At 57.6% G+C, this 24,503-nt stretch overlaps 1 protein-coding gene across 4 annotated transcripts in view; it reads right to left on the bottom strand.

Annotated features, from left to right (window-relative positions):
- The window catches only part of KIAA0232 (KIAA0232 ortholog), a 48,691-nt gene that overhangs the window by 6,000 nt on the left and 18,188 nt on the right, over nt 1-24,503 (bottom strand). For 3 of the 4 annotated variants that reach the window (XM_029948869.1, XM_029948873.1, XM_029948884.1), the window contains 4 exons: nt 14,974-15,040; nt 13,833-13,914; nt 8,638-11,923; nt 2,881-2,989 (listed from right to left, as the gene is read on the bottom strand). In XM_029948869.1, coding sequence (XP_029804729.1) covers nt 2,881-2,989; nt 8,638-11,923; nt 13,833-13,914; nt 14,974-15,040 — 3,544 coding nt within the window. Of the gene's footprint in view, nt 1-2,880; nt 2,990-8,637; nt 11,924-13,832; nt 13,915-14,973; nt 15,041-16,237; nt 16,746-24,503 lie in introns of those variants that run through there. The other variant, XM_029948892.1, reaches the window with a different exon arrangement.

The raw sequence follows: 24,503 nt of genomic DNA, 5'->3' as shown, positions 1-24,503 counted from the left end.
CCACCCGCACGGATCTGTCAGGGCACAGAGTGTCAGGGACCCTGCGCTCCAGCTCCTGGCTGCCCCTCCACACACATGCCACACTGCTCCCCTCTGCCAGCCCCGCCGGGGTTCACAGGACGCATCTGCTCCCGCACCAGCCAGGGCCTCTGACCCGGCGCCTCTCCCCGCAGATCACCCCAACCGTCACATGGCCTGTGTCCCTACCCCTCTGGTCTCTGCTCGGACATCCGCCCATCGGGAGAGCAGCAAGGCAGTCCATCCGCCCCTACCTTCCCGGTGCCTGGTACAAGGTGGGCACCCAAAGCAAGGCTGGCGGGGTGTGGGACGGGGAGCCTCTCCAGGCCAGACAGGGTGCCTGGCGGAGCCGCCATGCCGGGCGGCCTTCTGTAAGAGGGCATGGCCCCCCACTTCCCAGGGAGGCCAGAAGCTTCCAGGCCCACCCCCAAGTCAGAGCAGCACATGCTTGGCATCAACCATCAGCCGCGCTGGGAGCCTCGGGGGTGGAGGCAGACAGGCGGCCCCTCCTGCACTGGGCCAGAGGCTCGATGGCTTCCTGGCTAACCCGCCCCTGGGACCCCGAGCCCCCAGCCCCACAGGCTGACAGGACGAGGCGACCAGGTGGGGATTTAATGCAGTTGTGAGTGGAAGGTCATCCAAAGGCCTGGTCGACATTCCCTATCCACTCAGGTTCCCGATTTGCCACCTCACGACTGAACAAAGCATTGTCCACTGGCCGCCACGGATAGCAGCCACCCGGGGCTGTGACCACGGGCCACAGCGGGGCCGGGACGGACGTGTGATAACGACACAAAGCCAGACGGCCCTCGACACGCTGACAGAGCACGAACTCAGTGTCCAGAAGTCACCCAATGTCCCCCAGGGCCTGATCTTCCCTGACCCCCAGCCCTGCCCACTGCCTCAGCCCTCTCTCCCTCTGCCGCTCGCTGGGAGGTCCTCTCGCTGCCCTGCGCGGGGCTCGCGGCCCCCCTCACCTGTGCACCTGTGAACTCACCTCTGACTTGACACGCTCACCCGCTGCAGCAGGATGGACACACGTCAGGGCCCGACTTGCACTCCCACCACCCCAGCGCCCCCCGGGGCACCAAGGACAGACCGTCAGAAGCTTCCAGGCCGCAGGGAGGCAGTCTGGGGACAAGCCTGAGCTGGGTGGCCACTGCACGATTCTGGACAGATGACCCAAGCTGAATCTTAGAGCTTCCTGATCTGAAAACTTCGGCTGACATCTCACAAGGCTACTGTGAGGCTGACATATAAGAACAGATTGAGAGCACCCGGTAAATAATAAAAGGGGACCCAGATATTGGCTAATGGAAAGGCCAACTGGCCTTCAATAAACTCAGTTAAGTAAACAAAGATGCTAAAAACGAAGCCTCCGGGAAGGAGGAAGGCAAGCTCCGGGGGTGGGGTGTTCTGGGCTCACAGCAGAGAGAGGAGCGAAGCGCCCTGCCCTCCGCCCGGGCAGAGAGGCTGGGCAGCGAAGGGAGGCCGCAGCCAGCGCAGGCCTTCTGAGCACCAGGGTGCAAGCCGTGGTGGCCAGGGAGGGAGGTCACTGGCTCCACGTTCATTACAGAAACACCGGAGACACGACAGACCTACAAACGTGTAAGCACTAACAGCCGGTTTACCCGCCCCTCCCAGCGCGAACGGGAGAGACTCCGAAGCTGCTGAGTCCCCAGGCGCCCCCGGGTGTGTGTTTAAAACAGTTGTAACTGCAGAGAGCGGAGCCAGGGGCCCGGGAGCCTGGCGCAGTCGGCACCACCCTCCCCAGGAGCGAGCCCACGGCCTTGTCCGTCCTCGCCTCTCCCCAGACTGCTCGTCCAGACCTGCTACAGCTTCTGGGCACGCTCGCCCGGGAGGCTCACAGACCAAATGTGCTACTGCTCGGTGTCCCTGGCCACACACACGCACACGCACGCACACGCCTCTCACTCGTCACAGAGACTCACTCAGCGAGCCCCGGCCTCCTCTCTGGGACCTCCCCTCGCTGCTCTCCCAGCTGCGCCTGAGGCCAGGCACTGACCCTGTCACTCCCAGACCCCCCCCCCCCCCAGCAGCCTAGAGTCCCAGGCCGTGTCCTCCGCTTCTAAATTCCCTCTCCGCTCTCTGCAGTTACAACTGTTTTAAACACACACCCGGGGGCGCCTGGGGACTCACTCGGTTGAGCCTCAGACTCCTGGTTTTGGCCCAGGTCATAATCTCCCAGTTTCGTGAGTTTGAGCCGCATACGGGGCTCCGTGCTGACAGTGCAGAGCCTGCTTGGGATTCCCTCTCCCCTCCCCCCCCCCACCCTCTCTTAAAATTAATACATTTTTAAAAATTAAAAAATGAAATAAAACACACACCTGACGAGATACCCTCCAATTTGCAATCTTTTACTGGACCTTCCCTTGGTGCATGTTAAACTTGACCTAATTCGGCAGAGCTCCCCGGACCTCCTGACAGGCTCCTTCCCTGTCTGCCTTTCTGGCCTCAGCCTCAACCCAGCTGGGCCCGACGGGTCCCTGTCCCTCCACCTGCCGGAGACCCTCCTGCTCTAGGACAAGCCATTCTCCGGCCTGGGCTCTGCCCCTCCCAGACTTTGCCTCCTGGGCGCCTTCCTGAAGATTCCCTGGGACCCTGCCCAGGTCTGGGCGAAGGCCGGTCCTGCTTTCACGTCTCCCACGCCTCTCCCCCGTATCAGGCTGAGAGCAGGGCGCAGGCGCACTCATCTCTGTGACCCCAGTACCAGACAAATGCTGGCTGCGCAAGAGCCTCTTGATAAATGTTTCTTGGACTCACATTCGTAGCCAAAGAATCGCTCGTAATGAATGAAAGATCTGAACAAGAAAATCCATGAGCAAACACAGGCCTCCTTACCTTCACACTCCGACGCAGGAAAAAGGGGAGAGTACAAAGCTTTTTCCCACCAAGTCTGTTTTTCTTGACTTCTATTCATCCCTTGAACATCGGTATTCAATACAGGAAACTGTTGAGGTTAAACGAACACAGAAAAAGTTAACAAACTTTCAGGATAAAAGAGAAAATTCAAGCATTATTAACTATGAACTGTAAATCCAGGATTTTTAAATTGACGACTTTTTTTTTGAGTAGGCTTCATGCCCAGCACAGAGCACGACGTGGGGCTTGAGCTCAAAACCCTGGGATTGAGACCTGAGCTGAGATCAAGAGTCAGATGCTTAGCCTACCCGAGCCCCCTACAGCCCCAAACTGATGACTTGTTTTTGTGTTTTTGATATTTTTCTAGACAAGGTGCATTTATTTTTTTAGTTTAAAGATTTTATTTTTAATCTCTCTACCCAATGTGGAGCTTGAACTCAGGCACCCCAACAAGGAGAATTTGAAAAGCCAAAGTGCTCACGGCATAAAAAATAAGTTCTTCCTAAGAGGCACTTATATTGGAAATGGAATGAAAATCTTTTCAAAGATACAACAAAACTTTTACAAGGCAGGATATGCCCCATAAACATCCCCAGGTAAGGCAGATTTCTGTATTTTGGGAACACAGTGAAGTGACAGGCGGCCCCAAGTCCCCACGGGTGTGCGGTGCCCTGGGGAAAAGGGGGGAGCCTCTTTCCCTTCACGGAGTGGGCGGCAGGGAGTGGGAGACCGCGCAGGACAGATGGACACTGGACAGGCAGAGTGACCGGCCTCAGTGTCTTTAGAACGCTAGCACCTGCCTTGCTGAGACCAGAGGGCGGTGAGACCAAATCCAAACAAAGGCCCGTGAACGCTGCACGTGTCTTCACTGCTTTAGAGGACATTTCGTTACGTGTTCAAGTTTGAAACTGGGCTATTTTAGCAGCCAACAGTCATCAATCCTGACCGGATTCCGTTACTCTATTACATACTGTCTTATGGGTCTAAGACTTTTTGATTCCCTAATGTATTTTTTATTATTCAACTAACAGGAAACACCTCAAAGTCTCATTTTTCACGTCACCTGACTTGGCGGAAACAGTCTTCAATGAGACACTGACGACGTGTGCGGTCTGCCCGGAGAGGCCATCACCCCTCGCCAAGTTCCCCTGCTTCTCCGACACCAGCAGGCGGCCCCGCCGCCAGGCCAAACTCACAGGTGTGGCCTCGGGCAAACGAAGCCTGCGGTAGCCTGGTCTACAGCACATGATTCACAGAACCCAAGATCTTTCTGGAAGGCCCTGCCTTCCCTGGTCCAAGGAGCACCTACTCTCTGCGAGGTGACAGCTTAGGGCTGCCCGGGAGCAGCAGGCGGGCCCCCTGGACAGCAGAGTCGCCCTCGCCCCCAAGGCGCCACTGGAGGCAGATGGATTTGGAGGCAGCAAGTCCCCACCTGCGAAAGGAAGTGTCCCGGGGAGCTGTGGCGGGGTGAGCGCTGTTCACGCGAGGGCAGCGCACGGCTCTCCGTGGAACCCCATCTCAGGACGGCGGGGTCGGGGCCAGGCTAGGGAAGGGAGAGAACTCGCGGCGGAGGGTTAGAGGAGCAAGCTGAGGGGCTGGCGGGAAGGGACGGGAGGCTGGGCTGGAGCAGGACAGGCAGAAAGCTGCTGGGGCAGGGCCCACGTCTCGTGCACCTGCGCACCCCCATGGCACGGGGCACACACAGAGCAGATACTCAGTGTCCGTGGCCTGAAAAGGCGCCAGCTGCACGCGGGTCCCGGGTTCTCTTCTCTGGTGAGCCGTCCTCCGCCTCCCCGCCCACCGGCTGAAACCACTGTTACAGCCACACCAGTTTCTGCTGTGGCTTTAGGATGTTTTCTGCACCCTCCCCTTGAAGGTCAACTCCAAAGGCAGACTGCTCTGTGCTGTTCTGTGCCACACGGAATACACATTCGGTGAACCTGCATCATCTCACGACCTCTCTCCTCTCCGCGGTCTCCCACCTCCGGGCCGCTCAGCGAAGATGACCGTGCGCACGTCAGGGACGCCCACTGCGTGCGCGGACCCAGCTTCTGGCTGGCGGGGGACGAGGAAGGGAAGGCAGGCGGGCACACAGCCCGGGCAGGTGCAGGGAGGTGGCGCAGCCCCTCTGCCGCAGCTCCGCTCCGCCCCGCCTCTCCTGCAAGCCTGTCTTCAAATCGCACCTTTGCTGAGAGCGGGCCCGCGCCCGTACTTCTTGGCGGGTCCTCCGAGCACCCGGCGTGCCCTCTGCCTGGCGCATGCGCGCACACTACTCTCAGTCACGTGCTGTTGACCAAAGTCACCGGCAAGGGCAGGGCTCGGTGCGTGTACCCTGTGCCCCGCCCCCAGCCCAGCACCCGGACAGAGCGGCCTCCCAAGAAATATTTGAAAGCCTGACCAGGAACCAGAAGGGACCCTCAAATTCTTCAGGGGCCGGAGGCTGGGTAGAGGCCCGCCCAGAACTGTCGCTGAGCCTCGGTGCTGCTCGGGGAAGAGCACTGGAACAAGCCCCTCGGCCAGTCAGCCCTCAGCGACCAGGTCACAAAGGGAAAGGAAGGCCAATACGAATGAAGGGACGCAGGGTGCGGAGAGACGGGTCCTCCTTTACCGACAGCAAGTGCCAAGCAGCAGGACACACTCGGGGCTCTGGCCCAGACGCGGAGGTTGGTGGCACAGGTGGGCCGGGCGCCACGCCCCAGGCCCCCACACCCCCATCAGAGCATCTGACAGCGCGGCCTCCTCTCCTGGTCGGACCACAAACGCCCAAGGACAGCCCAACCCTCGGTGCTTCTCCGAGCGGCAAAGCGCAGGCACCGAGCCGGCAATCAAGTCAACAAGGACATCATGGCCTCCACCTTGGGCACAACGGAGCCCGAGGCACACTCCAGCTCCCCGCCCCGACCCTGCACCTCTGACTCCAGGAGCTAACCGCTGGCCGGTACCCTGCACACCCCTGCTTACGGGTTCCTTCCGCCCCGGGCGCCCTCTCCCTGCTGCCCTGGGACCCTCACTGCCAGGCGGGCTCTCTCTGGGCTCCCCCCGCATCCTGGGCTCACCTCCGCCTTGTCACCTCCTGTGTGACCTACAATTCCACGTGCCCAGACACCCTAAAGGACAAGGAAGTGGCCACGGAAATCACAGCACAACTGCCCGAGGGGTGGACGAGCACGCGGGGAACCGAAGAGGAATGGGGATTATAAGACCCGCCGTTTCTGTGAAAACGAGAGGGGGTACCCAGGCACGTGCATTTGCTTCCGCGCAAAGTGCAGGCTGGGCAGGGCCCGCTCCCTGTGTACCCACGCCCTGCCCTCCTGCTCTGGGGCCCCCGACCCTCGGGGTTGGAAGCCTCTGACCAAAGTACCATTTCAATTAAAACAAAGACTCCGCTTATACACGGGTCTTCAAGGGCGGGACGAGGTGCTGTCCTGCACGACGCCCACTTTAGCAGCAGGCACGGAGCACGCACTTAAAACACGCCCTCGGCTCAAGTTGACCGAACTATACTTTTGAAAAGAATCCACACTCCTGGGCACCAGTGCTATCAGAATTCCTGTGTCTTAAATGTTTTATTTTATTTTGTTACCTTCAAGTAAACTCTGCACCCAACGTGGGGCCTGAACTCACGACCCTGAGATCAACAGTCGGTGCTCTGCCACTGAACCAGGCAGGAGCCCCTAGATTTCCTACATTTGAGTCCACATGCTCTCAGACAGGTGGCCTTTCAATAGTGACCTTTACACCGGGGCCCCCAGGCTCGCCCTCTCCCAGGGACGCCCCTGGACTGACTGGGCAGTGTGGGGGCAGAAAGGTATGCACCCTGGTCCCAGCCGGGCCCGCTGTCCTGTCACACCACTCTCCCAGCCTCTCCAGACCTCAGATGGCTCTGACGAGAGCTCTGACCCCACTCCACACCCCAGTGCCTCTGGCCAGAGGCCAGGGCTGAGAGCAGCGGCTACAGGGAGCTCGTGGGCAGCTCCCTGTAGGCCCAGAGGCCTTCCAAGACCACCCAGAATTCTGAGAACACATAAATCCATCAACATACTAGAAAGCGAAGCAATCTGGCAGCAGTGTGATGCAGAATCTCGCTGCTTCCCTCTTTTTCTCTCTTCCCAATCTGGAAGCAGGTGAAATACAAAGTACGGAAAAGAATGTTCAAGGATAGAAAGCAGTGCAATCAACAAACAGATAAAGGCTAACAGCATGACTGGTTTTCATGCTTGGCAGCTCGGATTTCAACGTTTCTGCGGGCTTCCATTCACGCCTCTCTGAGGGTCTCTAGGCTGGCTGATCAGAGAGGTGACCCTCTGGGGGGCTTCCTGCCACCACACGCACTCAGGTCCCACCCAGGCACTGACCCCTGCTAGGAAGGAGGGCTGAGTCTGCATCCATAAGGAGCTTATAACCTAACAAGGAAAAAGTACATAAATGACTCATGAAAAATGGAAAATGCGGGGCGGGAGCCTGGGTGGCTCAGTCAGCTGAGTGTCCAGCTTCGGCTCTGGTCATGATCTCATGGCTTGGGGAGTTCGAGCACGCAGTCAGGCTCTGTGCTGACAGCTGGGAGCCTGGAGCCTGCTTCAGATTCTGGGTCTCCCTCTCTCTTTGCCCATCTCCTGGCCCTCGCTGTCTGTCTCTATCTCTTGCTCTAATTAATAAGCAAGCATTAAAAGAGAAAAGGAAAACGCAATAGAAAAAGAGGCACAGGTGAAAGGTAAGCCAAGGGAGAAATGACTTCTGATGCGCGTGGGGAAGGGGGAGGGGAGGAACTGGGGGGCGGGCTGAAAGGGGGTGGGGACTGGGGAGCCTGGTGGTAACAGGGCGCTGGGTAGGGTTTACATACCGGAGAGGTGGGCACAGGGACAGACGGCAGGGAGGATGCCTAGTGTGTCTCTGGCAGCAGGACGTGTGGGCACCTCCAACCATCGTTTTAATAAGCTGCTCCTGGAGGAGGCCAGGCCCTGCCCGTCAGTAGCGGCTGAGAGACAGGCAGACCGGCCTGCTTCTTGGGGAAATAAGTGTGGTTTCTTACGCACTCCACTTAACCTCAGACCGCTTCTCAGCAACAAAGGGTAAGTGACTCCCATTCACAAAACTACCGCCACCCACGAACCTCGTCCGGCACGCTGAGCGCGCGCCATCCCCGAAGCCCAAGGAACGTGGACGTGGCGCGAGGGGAGAAGCCTCCGCGAAGTTCCGCGGGAGCTCTGCTGGCACACGTGGGCCGTGGCCTTGCTTCCACACGGACCACCGTCCACGCGTGAGCACTCGGCAAGGACACGGTTGTCCCTAGATGTGAAATCCGCGTCTCAAACGGACCAGCATCCCGGAGGCCCTCGGGCGGGCTCGCGGCTTAAGGAGAACCTCCGCTCCAGCTCCCAGGAGAGCCCAGGGCCCTCGGCAGAGTTCAGAGCCACCCCCTGCTCCGTCACCTCCCAGGTCCCGAATGCCGGCGGATGTGGTTGTGCCCGGAGCACGGCACATGCAGCCAAGACTGCCCCTGAGCGCCTCCGAGCCTGTGAATTAAACAGGTCGGTTCCCTGCAGAAGACATCTGTGGCCTAGCCCCAATTCCTAAGTGTCCAATCTGAGTCCCCTGGGGGCCACGAGAACGTTACGTCTGAAGGGCCGTTAGGACCTCTCCTGACGACCCTGCCCTCTCTTCCGCTGCCGACTCGGGCGCTCGCGGTCACGGCCACGCCACGGCTCTCCTCAAGCACCGCCGCGCGCGGACACCTACCTCTTCCAGCTGTCCCGAAGACACTGGGTTTTCTTCGTAAGCAGGGAACTGGCAACCTGCTTTGCAACTGCAGAAATTATTAACTTCTTCCTCGCACTGCGCCATGATTTTACAGCTCGCCGCCGGGCTCTCCAAAGCGATCTGCGGAGACTCGCCCCTGCCGCACTCCGCACACGGGTTCTGCTCGCCCACCGGCAGGATCCCAGCGGCCTCCTCCTGGGAGTCCAGGGAGGTCTGGGCGCTCTTTTCCATGCCGGACTTCTTTAGCCTGGGGAGGAACTTTCCAGACTCGAGCTCCGATTTCCCGTAGTAATGGCCTTCCTTCTCTGCGTCTTCTTCCAGCGGCCGGAGATCTGCCTGTGGGTCTTCGAACGCATCAGCTTGAGAAGCAACGGGAATGCTGGCTTCATCTTTCTCAGACTCAAACTCCGACTCGCTTCCCCCCGCTGGGGACAGCTCCGACGCAGAGATGGGGCGGAAGTGAGTCCTCGGAGAGATCCGAATAGCCCTGTACTGTGTTCTGTCGACGCCGCATATCCTGGGGTGGAAAACTTCACTCTCGGAATCGGAGCAGAGGATGGATTTGGGTTTAAAACTAGGGCTGAAAGACGCAATCCCTTCGGGTTCGAATGAGCACTCGACGTGAAGAACTTGGGACAGCGGATTGCTCAAGTCAAAGGAAGAGAAGGAATATTCGAGCCCGGGATCCTCAACCTGAAAGTTGCCGCAAGCTCCTAGTAAGTCTTCATGGAAGATGAAAGAAAACCCCTTATTGACTCCGTTCTCCCCGCTCCTCGGCGGGTCGCTCTGGTCCAGCGACACGAAGGGCTTCCACAGCTGCCTGTGGCCAGGAGCAAAGCTGTTCCCCGGGGTCATGAAGACATCCGTCCCCGCGATGGTCACCACGTCGGAGGCCGCGCACTGGAGCAGGCTTCCCTTGGGGTGGCCGGGCGGGACGACCGCCCACTCCCCGTCGCTGCTGAAGGTCTTGAGCTCGCCGTACACCCCGCCCAGAATGAACGTGCTCTCCCTGTCCTGGGCCCCGTCCCACGGCTTCGAGGGCGTCGTGTAGTCGCCGCCGCCGTCCCCCTTCGACGGCTCCCCAGAGACGAAAGCCCTCTTCTCAGGGCTCTCCCGCTGGCCCTCCCACAGCCGGTACTCCGACCTCTGCACGGCCTTGCGGGGCTCCTGGAGGGCCTCGGCCTCAGCCTCGGCGTCCAGGCAGCAGCAGTAGTTGTTGACATCCGTCGGAAACAGCTCCTCGTCCATGCACTCCGCGTCCCCCGTGGCTACGGAGCCCCTGTCTGCCATCTTCATCCAAATGTCCTTGATGACCCCTGAGCCATAGCTGCCGCCACCGCGGGGGTCGCTCTCACCGCACGCGCGCGCCGTTTCCAGGGTTGCGGGTTCCATTTTTTGCTCTAGCTGAATACCACAGACAGATTCTAGCTTGGATTTTGTTTTGAAAACTAAGGTAGGGAGTTCTAACGTTCTACTGTTTTGCTGGCCGGTTTCATCTTGCAAAAAATCTAGAAGTTCTTCATCTACGTAATTGGATGAGACTCTAGGAACTACATAATTCATGTCTTCCGCGTTAAACTGTGTGGCCTCCTCAAACTGAATATTCAACGTCTCGTTGTCCGAACGCGTCTCTTCCGAATGGGACCATGGGCTACAAGTTCTGGTTGAGAGATTGGAACAGTGTTCATTTTCTTCAAAGGCACTATTTTTGGTCCATATTAGCAATCTAGACTGTGTTTTCCCAAGCAGATTAGCACTAGAATCCGTGTGTTCGTTTCCCAAGTTGAGTGTTTCAAAAGAAAATGGTAAAACAGAGTTACTGCATTGCACTTCAAACACTGAAAAACAAGAGTTTATACCAGATCCTTCATTAATATCTGAAAAGAGCTCCTGATGGCCAGCAAGCAAGTGGGGATTGAGCGCCGTGCTGTCCGGGAGCGGGGAGAGCCTGACCGGGGAGTCCCCCCCGAAGCTCTCCCCGTCGGCGTCGCCAGAGCTGCACGAGCAGCACTCCCAGAACTGAGCCAGGTTGCCAAGGTCCTGCAGAAAGAGGCCCTCGGCGCCCACGGAGCTGGTGGAGTCTGTCCATATTGCACGTTCCCCCTCCAATTCCATCCCGTCTAACACTATGCAACATTCTGCCTCAAAATCCGTCTTCTCTTTGCTCTTCTGTCGAATCATGTTCAAAATCCGACTTTCTCCTCGCGTGGCTTCCGAGGCACCAGGATCCAACATGGATTGATCAATGTCCACTTCATAGAAGTGTGTTAATTCGGACAGATGAATGCCATCCAGGTACTTGGGGTCCTCTGGGAGAGGACAGAGCGGGCTCCCAGCGAGGCCGACATCTTCATCGATGACCGCAGGCATCTCCACGAAGTGACCATCGATGAAAGTGCCCGCCGCCAGGTACGTCTTATGCCCGCCGCTGCCGCCGAGACACAGGCCGCGCATGGACTCCGACAGCGCGTCCACCGCCTCCGCCGGCAGCTCGCCGGCCTCGGGCCTGTGCCGGTACGTGGTCTCCAGCTTGCTCTTCCTGCTCAGAGGGACGAAGTACTCGGCAATGGGCTCGGTGTACCACAGCGGCTCCTCCTTGTACTCTCTGTCGTTTCTGCTCTCCAGGGACAGGTCTCTTCCTTCGGCGCCCGCGGGGTCCCTCCGCCCCGGGTCCTTCAGGGGCCTCTTCCCGCGCCGGCACAGCGGCTTGACGGGGCCCCCACCGCCCCCGCTGCTGCTGCTGCCGCCGGCGGCGTGGACGGCCCGCTCAGCCTTGTCGCCGGGCTTCTGCGACAGCCTGCTCGGCCCGTTCCGCCCTTTCTTGTTCCGGACTTCCCGCGTCTTGTGTCGAACTTTTACGCACTTCACAGAGGCCTTGAAATCTCCCTGAGGACCGCTTGAACTTGAGCCCGCCTCGCTCGAGCCGGACGACCAGGAGCGAGGGCGAGTCCTCCCCTCGGGCTTGTGTCGGACCTGCTTTTTGTACAAGGCGGGCTTCTCGTCCGCGGCGCCGGGAGCGAGCTGGCCCTCCTTGTCGCCCCTGCCCTTGCCCTGGGCACGGCCGTGCACGTTGCCGCTCCTCTCCTGGCCGGCCTCGCCTTCGCTGTTGCAGTCTTTGGGGGAAGGTGTGTCTGTGCTGGCCGGCGGGGCCGTGGACGACGAGGAGGAGCTGGAGTAAGAGCAGACTTTGGACTTGTTCCACACGGTCATGATCTCCTGCAGGCAGACCGGCTTCTCGGACAGCGGGGGGAAGGCTTCGTAGTACCTGGAACACAGAGGACAGACGTCAGGGCGGGTCCTCGGACATGCGGCAGGACGACAGGGGCGGGGCGGGGGCAGGGGGAGGGGGTTCCCTGTACCAGTCAACACTGCCGTCACCCACGAGCCATGAACTTTAAACAAGTAATGCAACACTCTAAAAATATTTAGAAAACAGGGAAGATGACAGTTTTGATCTTTAGTTTTAACTGAGAAGTCAACAAAAGGACAAGCACGGAGCAGCAGAAAGACCGTCATCTCTCGATAAGAATTATCTGCGTCTGCATCTCCACTCACGTCACTCGCTGTGCCTGTGACCCGGAGCTCAGCATCTGATGTCTCGGTCACGTCCTCAGCTGCAAAATGGTGGCCGGAGGACGTCCCTCACGAGGCCGCGGGGAGCACGGGGCGGGGAGTGATTTGAGAGCTGGAGAGCATGAGCTCAGAAGCCACTCTGTCCAACTGGGAACCTGGACTCTGCCCTGACTAGCTGTGTGACCTCAGGCCTGGGGCAGAACCTCGCCACGGCCCAGGACACGCAGGTAACACTACCATCTGACTCCCAGAGCCGTGAGGAGGGAAGTGGTGTCCAAGAGGAGCTGGGCTAGTACGTGACCAAAGTCACCATTATTTTCCCCTCAGGAGACAGGCCCGGCATGGAGTCAACAGGGCACAGGCCAGCAGGGGCGCTCGAGGCGCGGGGAAGAGCACGTCGGGGCGGCCTGGAGCCATCAGGAAAAGTGGGCCACAGCAGAGCCTTGACGTTTCAGGACTGTCGCAGTTTGGGGAGTACTATGCGTGAGGCACAGGAACCTGTGTGCACCCACGAAACCGGAGGCCGGTGACCGCTGGAAATGCAAGGTGGGCAGGGTCCCGGGGCCTCCTTCTGGAGCCCCCAAAATGAGAAGATGACTCTCCAGCTTGCCAAGAACCCGGGAGCCACGGGACTGCAGACGGATCGCCAGAGCCAGTGTCTAGAGTCGGCGGCCTCAAGGGCACTGTATCTTGGGAGCAACAGTCAAGGTCATACACAGGTGAGAAAAGGCCGTGTTTTCAAAGAGCCTATATTTGATTCTCCTTTCCGGCCTCTACCAGAGCTGTCTAATAGAAATACCTGGTAAACCTCACGTGTAACCTTTAACGTCCTAGGAGTCACATTAAAAGTGCCAGAAAACACAGGTGAAACAGAATCCAATAATATGGCTTCCTGAACCAAATATATCTGTAACATTTTCCTTGCAACATAATGGGCATTTTAAGATATTAACATAATCTCTTACAGTCTTTTTGATACCGAGTCGGGGAAATCCGCCATGAATTCTGTATTTATAGCAGACCTCCAGTTGAAGTGGCCACATTTCAGGTGCTCGGCGGCCACTCGTGGCCTGTGGTGGCCACAGGGGACAGCACCGGGCCACCCCAACCAAGAAAAGCTATTTTCGCCTGAAGTTCTACAAGTTCATAAGATTCAAATAAATTGTATAATAAGCAAGTTCTGCTTATAAAGCAGCCGATTTCACCGCCCGCCTGCAGGCAGAGGACTCATGGCACCTTCGGGAAACGGGCCCGACTAGGTCGATGACTGGCCCCATCCATCCGGAGGCAGCAGCGGAACCCTGCGTGCAGGGCGAGGGCGAGCCCGTGTCCCCACAGGCGTCTCCAGGGACCCGTGTACGGCACGTGGGCAGACATAACAGCCGTGCGTCGCTCGCTCACTCCGTGCACGAGTGACAGGCACAGGGCCGTCTCCTTCGCCTTTGAGCTCTCAGCGCCACGCACACAGTCAAGTGCTCAACCCGTGTGTCCCGAACCGTAAGACAGGAGACTGGACACAAGACAACGACTCAGAACCGTAAAGCAGGCGGCAGTCCCGAGTCTGGTGTCCACACTTCAGGACTGAATACGATCTTACGTACATTTCCACTTGATCCTTTGCTGTTGGGGGTAATTCTGCCTCTGGAGAGGGAGACCCCTCTAACTTTTTGTGAATCTTCTCTTCTGTGATGAGACAAAAATTCAGAAAGATTTGTCGTGTATCTAGTTAATAAATGATCCTTGCTTTCAAGTTTCTCAAGTGACTTTAATCAGAACTTACACAGGCTTGAAGAGAACGCTGTGCCCATCTGACCTTCTAATCAAGATCTCTCTCGTGACGGCACCAGAGGGCAGGCTCTGGCCCAGTCCCACTGACAGGACGCTGAGCAGAGGCCCCCGACTGACAGACTGAAACCCCCGTTAACTAGAGCAGGAGGAGAGGGAACTTCTGCTTCGAGTCCAGGAGTATTTTCTCACTAAATCCCCCACTTGTGGACGTGGTTCGGACTCCTCCTACGGATACGATTCTGCCAGAGCGCCCGCTGCAGGCGGCTCTGTTACAGCGCCCGGCTGAGCAAGCGCTGGGTTCACACGACTCCAGCAGAGGACCCGCTCTCGGCTCGGCTCACAGCACCTACTGCCTTAGGTTGGAAACAGACCAACCACGCCCTTCGGAGGCGGCCCCGGGGCCCCTGGGCAGCAGAGTGGCCATGAAGAGGACACGGGAAACCAAGACCCTCAACCTGGCAGCGCAGCTCTCACTCCAAGGGCCTGCAGGAAGGCTGGCCCCAGAAGCCATGGGGATTCACGAAGCAGAATGACTTCAGGGGGCTTCGAAGCCTGCCTTTCCAAACAATCCAAGAGTCAAAGCAGAAATTCCTTCCAAATCTGAAGTAATCAGTCAACGCCTCTGGAGGCCTTGATGTCCAGGGACAGATAGTCACAGGGGACAAGGACGAGAAAGAGGAGATGTCACTCTCGATCCCTGGGTTTCAATGTGAAGATGAACCCAAACGTCCCCCCACCACGAGGGCGCCTGTGGACTAAGTGACGTCTCTGGGAACAGGGGCCTGGCGACAAGGGACCGCCAAGGGTGGCCCGGAGCCACTAAGAGCCGGAGACGCGGATGCTGCTGCCATGGAGACACAGTGAACTCGGACTTTTCTTGGCCTTGGCTGTCTCTGGCCTGTCCTAGGAGGCCCTGGACCCACCCGCTGGGCGCCCCGGAGGTGGTGAGCTCACCTTGCTTGCTCTGAAGGTCCTTCAGTCTGGAGCAGAGCTCCTCCACCAAAGTCTCGATACCAGAGCTCTGCGAGGGAACAAACGCACATGTGAGTTTCCTGCAGGCACAAAATATCCGGTACTCGGACACCCCTTGTTTTAACATAAATGCTTCCAAATCTTCCACGCGCCAAATGAACTACATCACCAGTATCGAACTACGGCGAGAGTTGGAAACCTGGGGGTTTGCCGATCCAGTCCAGTGTGCCTGTGTTACTGTCACACATGTTCAGCGGCACCTACTAGGAAGAAGCGAGACGATGAATGTGCCTCCCAGAGGAGCTGGCCTTCCCGGGGCCGCCGCATCTCGGCCACGGCGCAGCCCACGGCCCTGAACCCGCATCGTGTGGCCAACGGTCGCCATGGAAAACAGTATTCGGCATCTGCGGGAGGAGGTCCCGTACGAGCCTCAGCACCGGGGGGCGAATGTCACAGGCAGCGTTTGCAGCTCTGCCAGGAGCTCCCAGTGTAGAGAGAGCGAACGCTGGCGGCCGCAGCCAAGAGCAGGGCAGAGCACGCCGTGGCCCTGAGCGGGGTGACGGCCCTGTCCTCTCTTTAAAGGTCACGAGCAGGGCACAGAAGAGCCTGAAATCGTGAGGGAAACAACAACAGCCCAAGTCACAGAACGACAGATGCTGGAAACGGGCACGAACAGACGATCGTCTACTAAGGAAGCTCTGAAACATTAAGTATCTTCTGTTTCTCACAGGAAGAAAGGACCGTCCTTCTGGGCTCTGGAGAGAGAAAACGTATTTCCGAGGACCTTCACTCACGGTCGAGGGTCCTGTTTAAACCGGAACGGAGTCTCTCTCTCTCTCTCTCTCTCTCTCTCTCTCTGGTGGGTGCGACCCCAACAGGTGCACGGGCCTCCGCTCCACCCGCCGCCCTCACAGGGCCTGGAGGGGCTAAAAATAGAACCGTTCCCCATTCACTGAACTCAAAATGACTCAGCACAAGGATCACAGATGTCCTCAACAAGAAACAGCACGGCTCCGGCTTGAACGGCAAGACACAGAGCACGGCCGAAACGGTTAAGTGGAGATGCTGCCAGGTCCACTCTATCCCCGACATGTCACAGCTGTTAGTAGAGAGACAGGACAGAGGGTGACAGGGGACCGGTCGCAAAAGAGCTGTCCTTTCCTTAAAATCCCCCTAAAACCCGTGGCAAATGTTAGTCATAAACATGGCCCTGAGCACACAATTCCACCAGAAAGTCTCTGCTTACCGTCATCACGTTCAAGGTGTGATGACCATGGCCGCTTTGCTGCATTCCGTCCGGACCACGAACCTAACACCGGGGTCAGCTGACTCGAGGCTCGCTGCATGTTGTCCTCTGCAGCGAGCCGATGTCACCGGGTTTCTAAACCAAGCGCCAGGCTCCAGGGCCGAGGGCCGAGCCTCCCGGGACTGCTCCATGACTTTGCTCAGGTCCCTACGACACCGGCCGCTTAATATTCCTTCTACACAGCACAATCATCACAACTAGCAACTCGATGGTATTTTTTTTTCTGCTTTGTCCTGGAAATTACGTCCACACACCTGTGAAGTTTAGCCGCTCTGGACAGGAAGGCAGCAGATCAGCCCACACATCGGTTCTCCCATGCACGTGACAGCGAAACAGGGAGCTCATTCCTTGAACTCCACCCACTAGGCTCTGTCCACCTTCCCCAACCACCGTGGCATCCTGCATAGATTAAAAGTAATCATCAGGGGCACCCGGGGGGCTCAGTCGGCTGAGCGTCCGACTTCAGCTCCGGTCATGATCTCATGGTTCATGGGTTCGAGCCCCACGTCGGGCTCTGTGCTGACAGCTCGGAGCCTGGAGCCTACTTCAGATTCACGGCAGGTACAGTTCAGTGTTTGTTTCGTGCCGGTAAGAAATCCTGTGGACTTTCCCACTAACCAACTAACCATGAGGGCACTTGGGGGTACCTGAGAGCCCATGGTGGCTGAAGAAACAGAGTAAACCAGACCATCTGAGTGAATGTAATGGAGAACACGCTGCAGGTGCAAAAACTGCTACCACTCCCACTGAACCCCTAACTGCCCCGAGCAGAGCACAGCCCAGGGTCCCATGAGCAGGCGGAAAGCCCCCACCCTGCACAGCAAGAGCACGCTCAAATTCAGGCAGCGGTCCTCCGAATCTGGAGACTGCTGAAGCACACAGGGGGACTGGCCGGTCTCTGAACGCACGATCATTCCCCTACTTTATCACTGGCTCAACCAACAGTCGTGAGCACAGTCATGGCACGCCTGGGCTGGGCATGCCCCACAGAGCGACAAGGCCCTGTCCTCCAGGGGTCTACACTATAGTAACACCTACTTCTCAGAGGGAACGGGCCCCCGGATCCCGCCGGCCTGGCTCTGGACTGGCACCCTGACACACGCTCACTGGGCAGCAGGACGTGTGCGCTGCTTCACCCTTGACCCTGAGACCGCACGCCCCTCATCCTCGAGGCCTGGCTGGGGTGACGTGCGCCTGAGGCACCGGCAGAATGCCTGTCCCTCACCCATCTGAACCATCGGTGCCATTTCCAGATTCTGTCTGTGCTTTCCATCTTCTAGAATCTCACGCTTGGATTCCTGGTTTCTAAATTGCCTTTAAACTCTGCTCTGGGGGCGCCTGGGCAGCTCAGTCGGTTAATTGTCCGACTTCGGCTCAGGTCACGATCTCACGATTCATGGGTTCAAGCCCCATGTCAGGCTGTGTGCTAAAAGCTCGGAGCCCAGAGCCTGCTTCTAATTCTGTGTCTCCCTCTCTCTCTCCATACCTCCCCTGCTTGTGCTCTCTCAAAAATAAACATGAAAAAAAAATTGCTCTGATTTGAGTTTGAGGTTGGAGGAGTAAGAAAAATACCTAACCTGACCCAGATAAACCCAAGTCCTCTGGATTCTGCCTGGACAGGGGGCCCCCAAACGGCCACACCCTCTCACTGAGGCTGGGGGCGGAGCTAAAGCTTTCATGGAGACCCAGCCCCAGTCAGACCCTGCAGCCACTGGCCCCTGCTTCCAGCATACTGTTTAGTTGGTTCCCCTCTTCAGGACGTTCCCTCCCGCTCCACACCAGCCACCCTCCCCGTCACCAGCACAAAGGAGACACAAGTGATCGCACGCACTCACTGCCCTGGTTCCAAGGTTTCTGTCGCCATGCTAACCAACTCACAGGCTCATCTTTTATGGAGAGATCGTTTGAACTAGAAATTTCCTAACTGCTGGATGGACACCCCCACCCCAAGCCTGCAGTCACTAACCAGTATGACACTCGGGGACCCCGAGCTGCCCGGTCTGCTCACAGACAGGGGCACGGGAGTCAAAACAAGACCTGGGAGTGAACACCGTCACCCCGCAGCCCTGCCTAAAGCATTCAGCCCACCACAGCCCCACTCTCCACACCCAGGAAATGGTGCCACTGCCCCTTCTGGGGGGTGTTCTGCCCCGCCCTCCACCCCTCCTGCGGAGCTTTTTCGGGTCCGCTATCACATTTAGAATCTGAGCAGATCATCTTGTCCCCTGAACGTCTCTTCTTCGCCCTCAAGGCAGCGGCAGCAGGAAGTGATTCAGCCAATTTGTCGGCTTCTATTCAGGGCTGCGTTTCCATTAAGGTATCGGACACCTTCCCTCCCGGGAGCCTGGGGTCCTGAGCTTCCATCTCTCCAGAAAGCCCCCACCAGGACGGAGAAAGTCTGGCGCTCTGTGTCCCCCCTCCTAGAGAACCATGTCTGCTGGCCCCGCCCACAGTGGGTGTCGGTGTGTCCCCACCTCCCTAGGAATGCTCACTCCGGGGCCCTCCTGCACATCCTCCTCAGTGGGGGTCACGGCCAGCCTCCCCGCCGAGAGGCCGGGCACGCGAGGAGGGCGATCCCAGGTCTTCCCGTCCCAGCGCCGTCGGATGGCAGCAGTGAGACCCCACCCAGGGCCAACCACGGGAGAACCTCCCAGCTGAGCCCCGGCTCCCCCCCACAACTGGGAGCAAGTGAAGCGGCCAGTGTAAGTCGCTCCGCTGTGGGGCGGCCTGTCACAGGGCAGCAACCGCGGTGCAGCTCGAGGGCACGCCTCTGCTCACACTCACCCTGCACGTGGACGCAGCTCTCTTACAGGTTTTCAGATCTCGGGTTTTAACCTCGAAAGCGCAGTTGGAAGGTTAGTGGGAGGAAACCCAACTAGATATCAAGGCAGGATTACTGGTGACGATTCACTGTGAAGGATCACGTTCATCTTCAAAACCCTTTTAAAATTTAGAACTAAGTTAATGGTAAGCCAATAATCAGAAGAACACCGAGTGAGACACGGAGCCTGCGCTCCTGGGGTCACGAGCTCACGCCTCCGGTGGCCGAGGCAGAAAGAGGGCTACGGGAGGTGGTCGGGTGCAACGTAACAGGAAGTGGGCGGTGAGGCGTGGGCTGTGCGGGGGGAACATCCCTGGCCCACAGCCACTCCAAGACTAAGTACGTATGTAAATAAACAAAACCCCAAACAAAAAGCTGTGTCCAGCTCCGCGCCTGCACGAGGCTGGGACCCCCAGCCTCGACCCCAGGAAGATCTACCAGCGCCCCAGCTCTTCCTACACCTGCTCTCTGGAGTACGGTGTAAGAGACATACCCACTGGGTCAACGGCACCACACGCCCACCACGGGCCAGGGGACGCGATCTGCACCTTCTTCGAATGACGGACAAAAGACAGTTATCTGTCACAGGAAGTAGAGGATGTCAGCCTCAGGTATAAGTCATGATCAAATAGATTAATCAAGGCTGAGAAAAAGGTTAGCCGTGCCCCGCATCACCTTGAGCAGGCCGAGGCGACGTGAGGAGCGTGTGAGCCGGGCAGGGTCCTGTGTGAACGCCAGACGGGGCAGCCGACTTCTCTGCGCTTTCATCTCACGGTCAGAGAAGAGACTGCTTCTGCTGGAGCAAAGTTCAAGCCCCCTGGCCCCTCCACGTGGTGCTGGGTTAGCCAGAGACCATCCTGGGTAACGCATGTAGAAAAATGTCCCCCCTCTCACTTGAGTGTGGAAACGGCAGCTCCCTTTCCCTTCGGGCACCCACGCTCCGCCGGGAGCAGCTGGGCTCCGGCGGGGGGAGATTCGGGCACAGGGGCAGCCGGGCTCCAGGTCCAATGTTCGGACCTACGGCTCCTCACACTTCACTGTTCAGGTAACAGGAGGAGTCCAGCTCCTCGAGGCACAACTCGAACGGCTCTTTTTAATCTAGAAAGCATGATCTGTTCCAGAAGCCGTGGTGGGCACGTGAGGAACCCGTGCACGCAGCCAGAGGTTAGTGTGCCTTCCTGGGGAGCGCGCCGCTTTCACCAAAGACAAGGCCGAGATGCTAAAACAGTTAGCGCACCCTGCCTCTGATCCGGTGACCGGACGCCCGCGTGTCGGGTCCAGAAAAGCCCTGCGCGCGCAGGAGGACGCGCCCTATCTCATCCTTTATGAACAGCCAGAATGGGACAGAACGGAAAGGGCCCATTACCAGAAGAATAAACGGCTTTATGGTCTCACAACGGACAACTGTTTAGCAGTGAAAAGCAGCTAATCACATGATCAAACAGATAAAACTTTAAAAAAATGTTCATGAAAAGAAGTTGCGAAATCCGCACAGTATGCTCCGTCCACGTAAAGTTCCCACGTGAAAGTCTGGCACCTGTGTGCCCCCAAAGCAGGGTTTGATGCAAGTAAACAGATACGAAGGACAAGGACAAGGTCAGGATAGCGGGAGCACCTGAGAGACGGAGAAAACACGTCACCAGGAAAGAGCATGGCAGGGGGAGGGGGTCGTTGCGTGTAGGAACTTACTTTGGAGGCCAGGCTCACGGCTGCGCAGGCCCCGCCCCTGCACCCCTCCCTGCCCCGCCCTCAGGCTCTTCCGAGTCCCACACCGTGCACCTCCCACAATGCCCGGCACCTCCCACGCCTCCTTTGTGTCCTTTTCCTCCGCTCAGCCGCAGGTTTCATAGCAGCCGGTCCCATTTCTTGCCGCTCTCCTGGCCTTACTTCCTGACATTTACAGTCAGCAATTTCCTGCAGGAACCACAATTCCCCCCTTTCCTAAAGCGAGATCAGGAGAAGGTCTGCCCCCATCAGGACCACATCTGCCACGGCCACGACCAGCTGGCTGGGGCTGGGTCCGTGCCCCACAGGCCGCACGGCACCGTCCTGTCTTACGCAGCTTCCTACCTGGCCCGAGAGACAGGCAGTGGTCAGGACTGGGCGAGACACACGGACGAGCAAGCAGTCTGCTGTCCAGCCTCCTCCTGGAGCACCCACCCCACCTACCCCCATGCACACCCAGCCGCCCTTTCTCCACTTGGCCCTCTCCCTGGGGGCTCATGTTCAAGGGTCTAGTCACACCCTCCCCCCTCCCCCCAACAGATCAGGGTCTCTTCCCGAACTTCCTTTCCTCAGAAACGAAAGTTCCATTCTTGCAGTTGCTCCGACCAGAAACCCTGGCTATCCCTCCCTCGATTACTACCTTCTCTCCACCCCAAATGGGGTCCTGTCAGCTCTACATTCAAAATATATTTAGAATCCAGCTAGTTCTCCCTGTCTTCCACCTTACAGACCACCACTTTCTCGGAGTGCACCCCTGCCCCTCCGTCTACCCAGCCTCACCCCGTCCCACCCAGCCTCAGAGCAGCGGCCCTCAGTACCCCACCAGCCTCGAACTCAGGTTACACCAGCCTCTGCTCCAGACCTTCCGACGCTCCGGGGCGTCCCCGAGGAAAAGCCAAAAGCCCACGGCCCCCAGGTGTCCCTGAATGCCTGCCCCTCCATCCGGAGCGAGGAGATGGGGCCAAGCTTCTTGACCGCACAGCCCCCGGAGCCTTCTCAGCTTTAGCCACTGGCTGCCCAGGGGTCCGGCCTACAGAGCGGGCACAGCCTCACCTCTTGCGATCCTCGGAAGCTCATGCATTTGAAGTGCTCCATAAACGTTAGTTACCATTGTTTTTATCCCCTGATTATTATCCAGAATGAGGTAAGTTCAAAAGTCAGTGTGCAAATACACTATCAAAGTAACTTTAAGAGTAAACTGCCCTAAAACACCTAACACGGTTTGTGTATTTTGTCCGTCCAACCTGGCCCGGCAGATACACACACAGGCAAGTGCTAAGACGGGCTGGGTGCTCTCACTGGCCGGAAGGGTTTCCCTGGTGGCGCCCGGTCACCGTGAGAACAGGAGCAACTGCGCTGAGGCCCCGCAGCACCCGGGGCCTCGGTCCTCCCAACGGGGGGCCGCCGGGCGGCTTCCGGAGCTCAAGGCTGTCGCTGCACTCACTTACCGCCCAGACAGGGCCCGCTGTGGTCCCTCGCCCGCACGCCCCGAAATGGATGACGAACTGCCTCCTTTAATGCAGAAGCTCCATTAAAATAAACGGAAATAAAACCACTTATTAAAACTAAACAAGCAATACAAAAAGCTTTAACTCTGGGGACAGAGAAAACAGAACCAGCTAAACTTGAGGATTCCAAATAACAGCTGACAAACCTTAACACTGTTTTCTGTTTTTGAAAATGGGGAAAGGAGCGTGGAGATATCTGACATCGGGCGCAGGCCATGCCCACTGACGACAGAGACAGCTCAGGACGGCGCCGCTCGCCAAAACCACAGCGGGGGGCGTGTGAGCGGCCAGAGCACACACACTCACACAACATGCTACACAAAATGAATGGCCGAGGGCGCGGGCAGCTCAGCCAAGTGTCCCACTTGGTTTTGGCTCAACTCATGATGTCACGGTGTGTGGGTCTGAGCCCTGCATCGAGCTCCACGCTGACAGCTGGAGCCTCCTTGGGATTCTCTCTTTCTCTCTTTCTCCCTGCCCCTCCCTGGTTCGTGCTCACACGCACTCTCTCTCTCTCTCAATAATAAACATTAAAATAAAACATGAATGGCCAGAGAACCGTGTGTTACCTGCACGTGCAGACAAAGGGAACTGGCAAAGGCGGTTTCAGCAGAACCTAGCAAACGGCAAGGCCCCGGGAAGGTCACGATCTCCTGGAGGAATAAATAATCACCAGCTGCCCAAACTCTTCCCTGGTAGGGGCTGCCGGATTGTAATCAACATACACAAAGTTGACATGACTGGGTTTCGTGCTGTTATGGGGACGTCTCCTGGACAAAACACTGAGCTCAGCAGGTCACAGCTGTAACGTGGGGGCACAGCATGTGGCAGGGACGAGGTGGAGGATGGAGGAGCGGGTTCCCGGCAGCCAGCCGTCCCACCGCAGCCAGGGCCCAGCGGAGCCCGACGCCACGGCAGCCTTCACGGGAACGGTGGACACCACACATGTGATTGTCACACGCAAAAACACGGAAGCCGTGAGGAAAGAGCTCATCTCACGGGTGATGCTCACCCTCACCTCTGCCGGCGTGCCTCGTGGTTACATCACCAACGTTTTAATCAGACTGTAAACTTGCTAGTGGCTTTTGATTCTGATCAGCTGGTGGGGGCTGGGCGGGAAAGCAAAGCCCAGAACCCCGTGTGCCGTCCTCGGTCCTAGGAAATGAACGTCACACCCATAGGCAAACGTTCACTGTAGCCAGAACAGAAAACAAGACTTCTGCATTCTAATTTCCTCTGTAGGGCCCCTTATGCCTTTATTTTCACTGCAGCCAGCAGGCAGATTCTAGAAAGAAAAGCCTCGGGGCGCTTGCGTGGCTCAGTCGGTTGAGCATCTTGACTTCTGCTCAGGTCATGATCTCACAGTTCGTGGGTTCAAGCCCTGCATCAGGCTCTGAGCTGACAGCTAGCTCAGAGCCTGGAGCCTGCTTCCGATTCTGTGTCTCCCTCTCTCTCTGTCCCTCCCCTGCTCGTGCTCTGTCTCTCAAAAATAAATAAATGTTAAAAAAATTTTTTTTTAATTTATTATAAAAAAATAGAAAAGCCTGGGTATAAATAGGCTATAGTTTATGAACATCGCAGTGATTCTGTTCTATTGTTACAGGCCGTAAGGAAAGAGAGTTGTTTTTCCCAAGTTCTTTCCACCGACTCCCCAAAAGCCAGGGGAGCCTGCGTGGGGAGGTGCGCTGCACCCCTTGGGGCAGGAGGCCGGCAACAGGCCGGTGGGTCCTGAGAACTGCCTTCTGCTGCCTTCCTTCGCTAAGCACATGCCCAGCCCCCCGTGCCGGCCTGGCCAGGTCATTTTCTCAGCCTTCCTCAGCAGATTTTCACTTGACAGGATTAAAAACAATCACTAGGAAAAAACAATGCAACAACTATTTTATAAAATAAGAATCTTTAACTTGGACAAATATACTTCACTGGGTTTGAAAACAAAGATCCAGCACTGACTTCCCAACAAAGAGAAGCATTTCTCCAAAGCAACATGTAAAGAACTGCTCTCCTCTGTTTACTCCACATCGGGGGTTCACAGCACACACCGTGCCCGGCCAGCAGCATTCAGACAGGGGCTCGGCGCGCCAGGGGCCCAGGGACCCGGTCAGCAGGGGTCGGCGCGCCAGGGGCCCAGGGCCCATGTCAGCAGGGGTCGGCG

The sequence above is a fragment of the Suricata suricatta genome, chromosome 1 (assembly GCF_006229205.1).
Source record: "Suricata suricatta isolate VVHF042 chromosome 1, meerkat_22Aug2017_6uvM2_HiC, whole genome shotgun sequence".
NCBI classification, from domain to species: Eukaryota; Metazoa; Chordata; class Mammalia; order Carnivora; family Herpestidae; genus Suricata; species Suricata suricatta.
The sequence above is the reverse complement of the archived record's forward strand: the minus strand, read 5'-3'. Positions and strand labels throughout refer to the sequence as shown.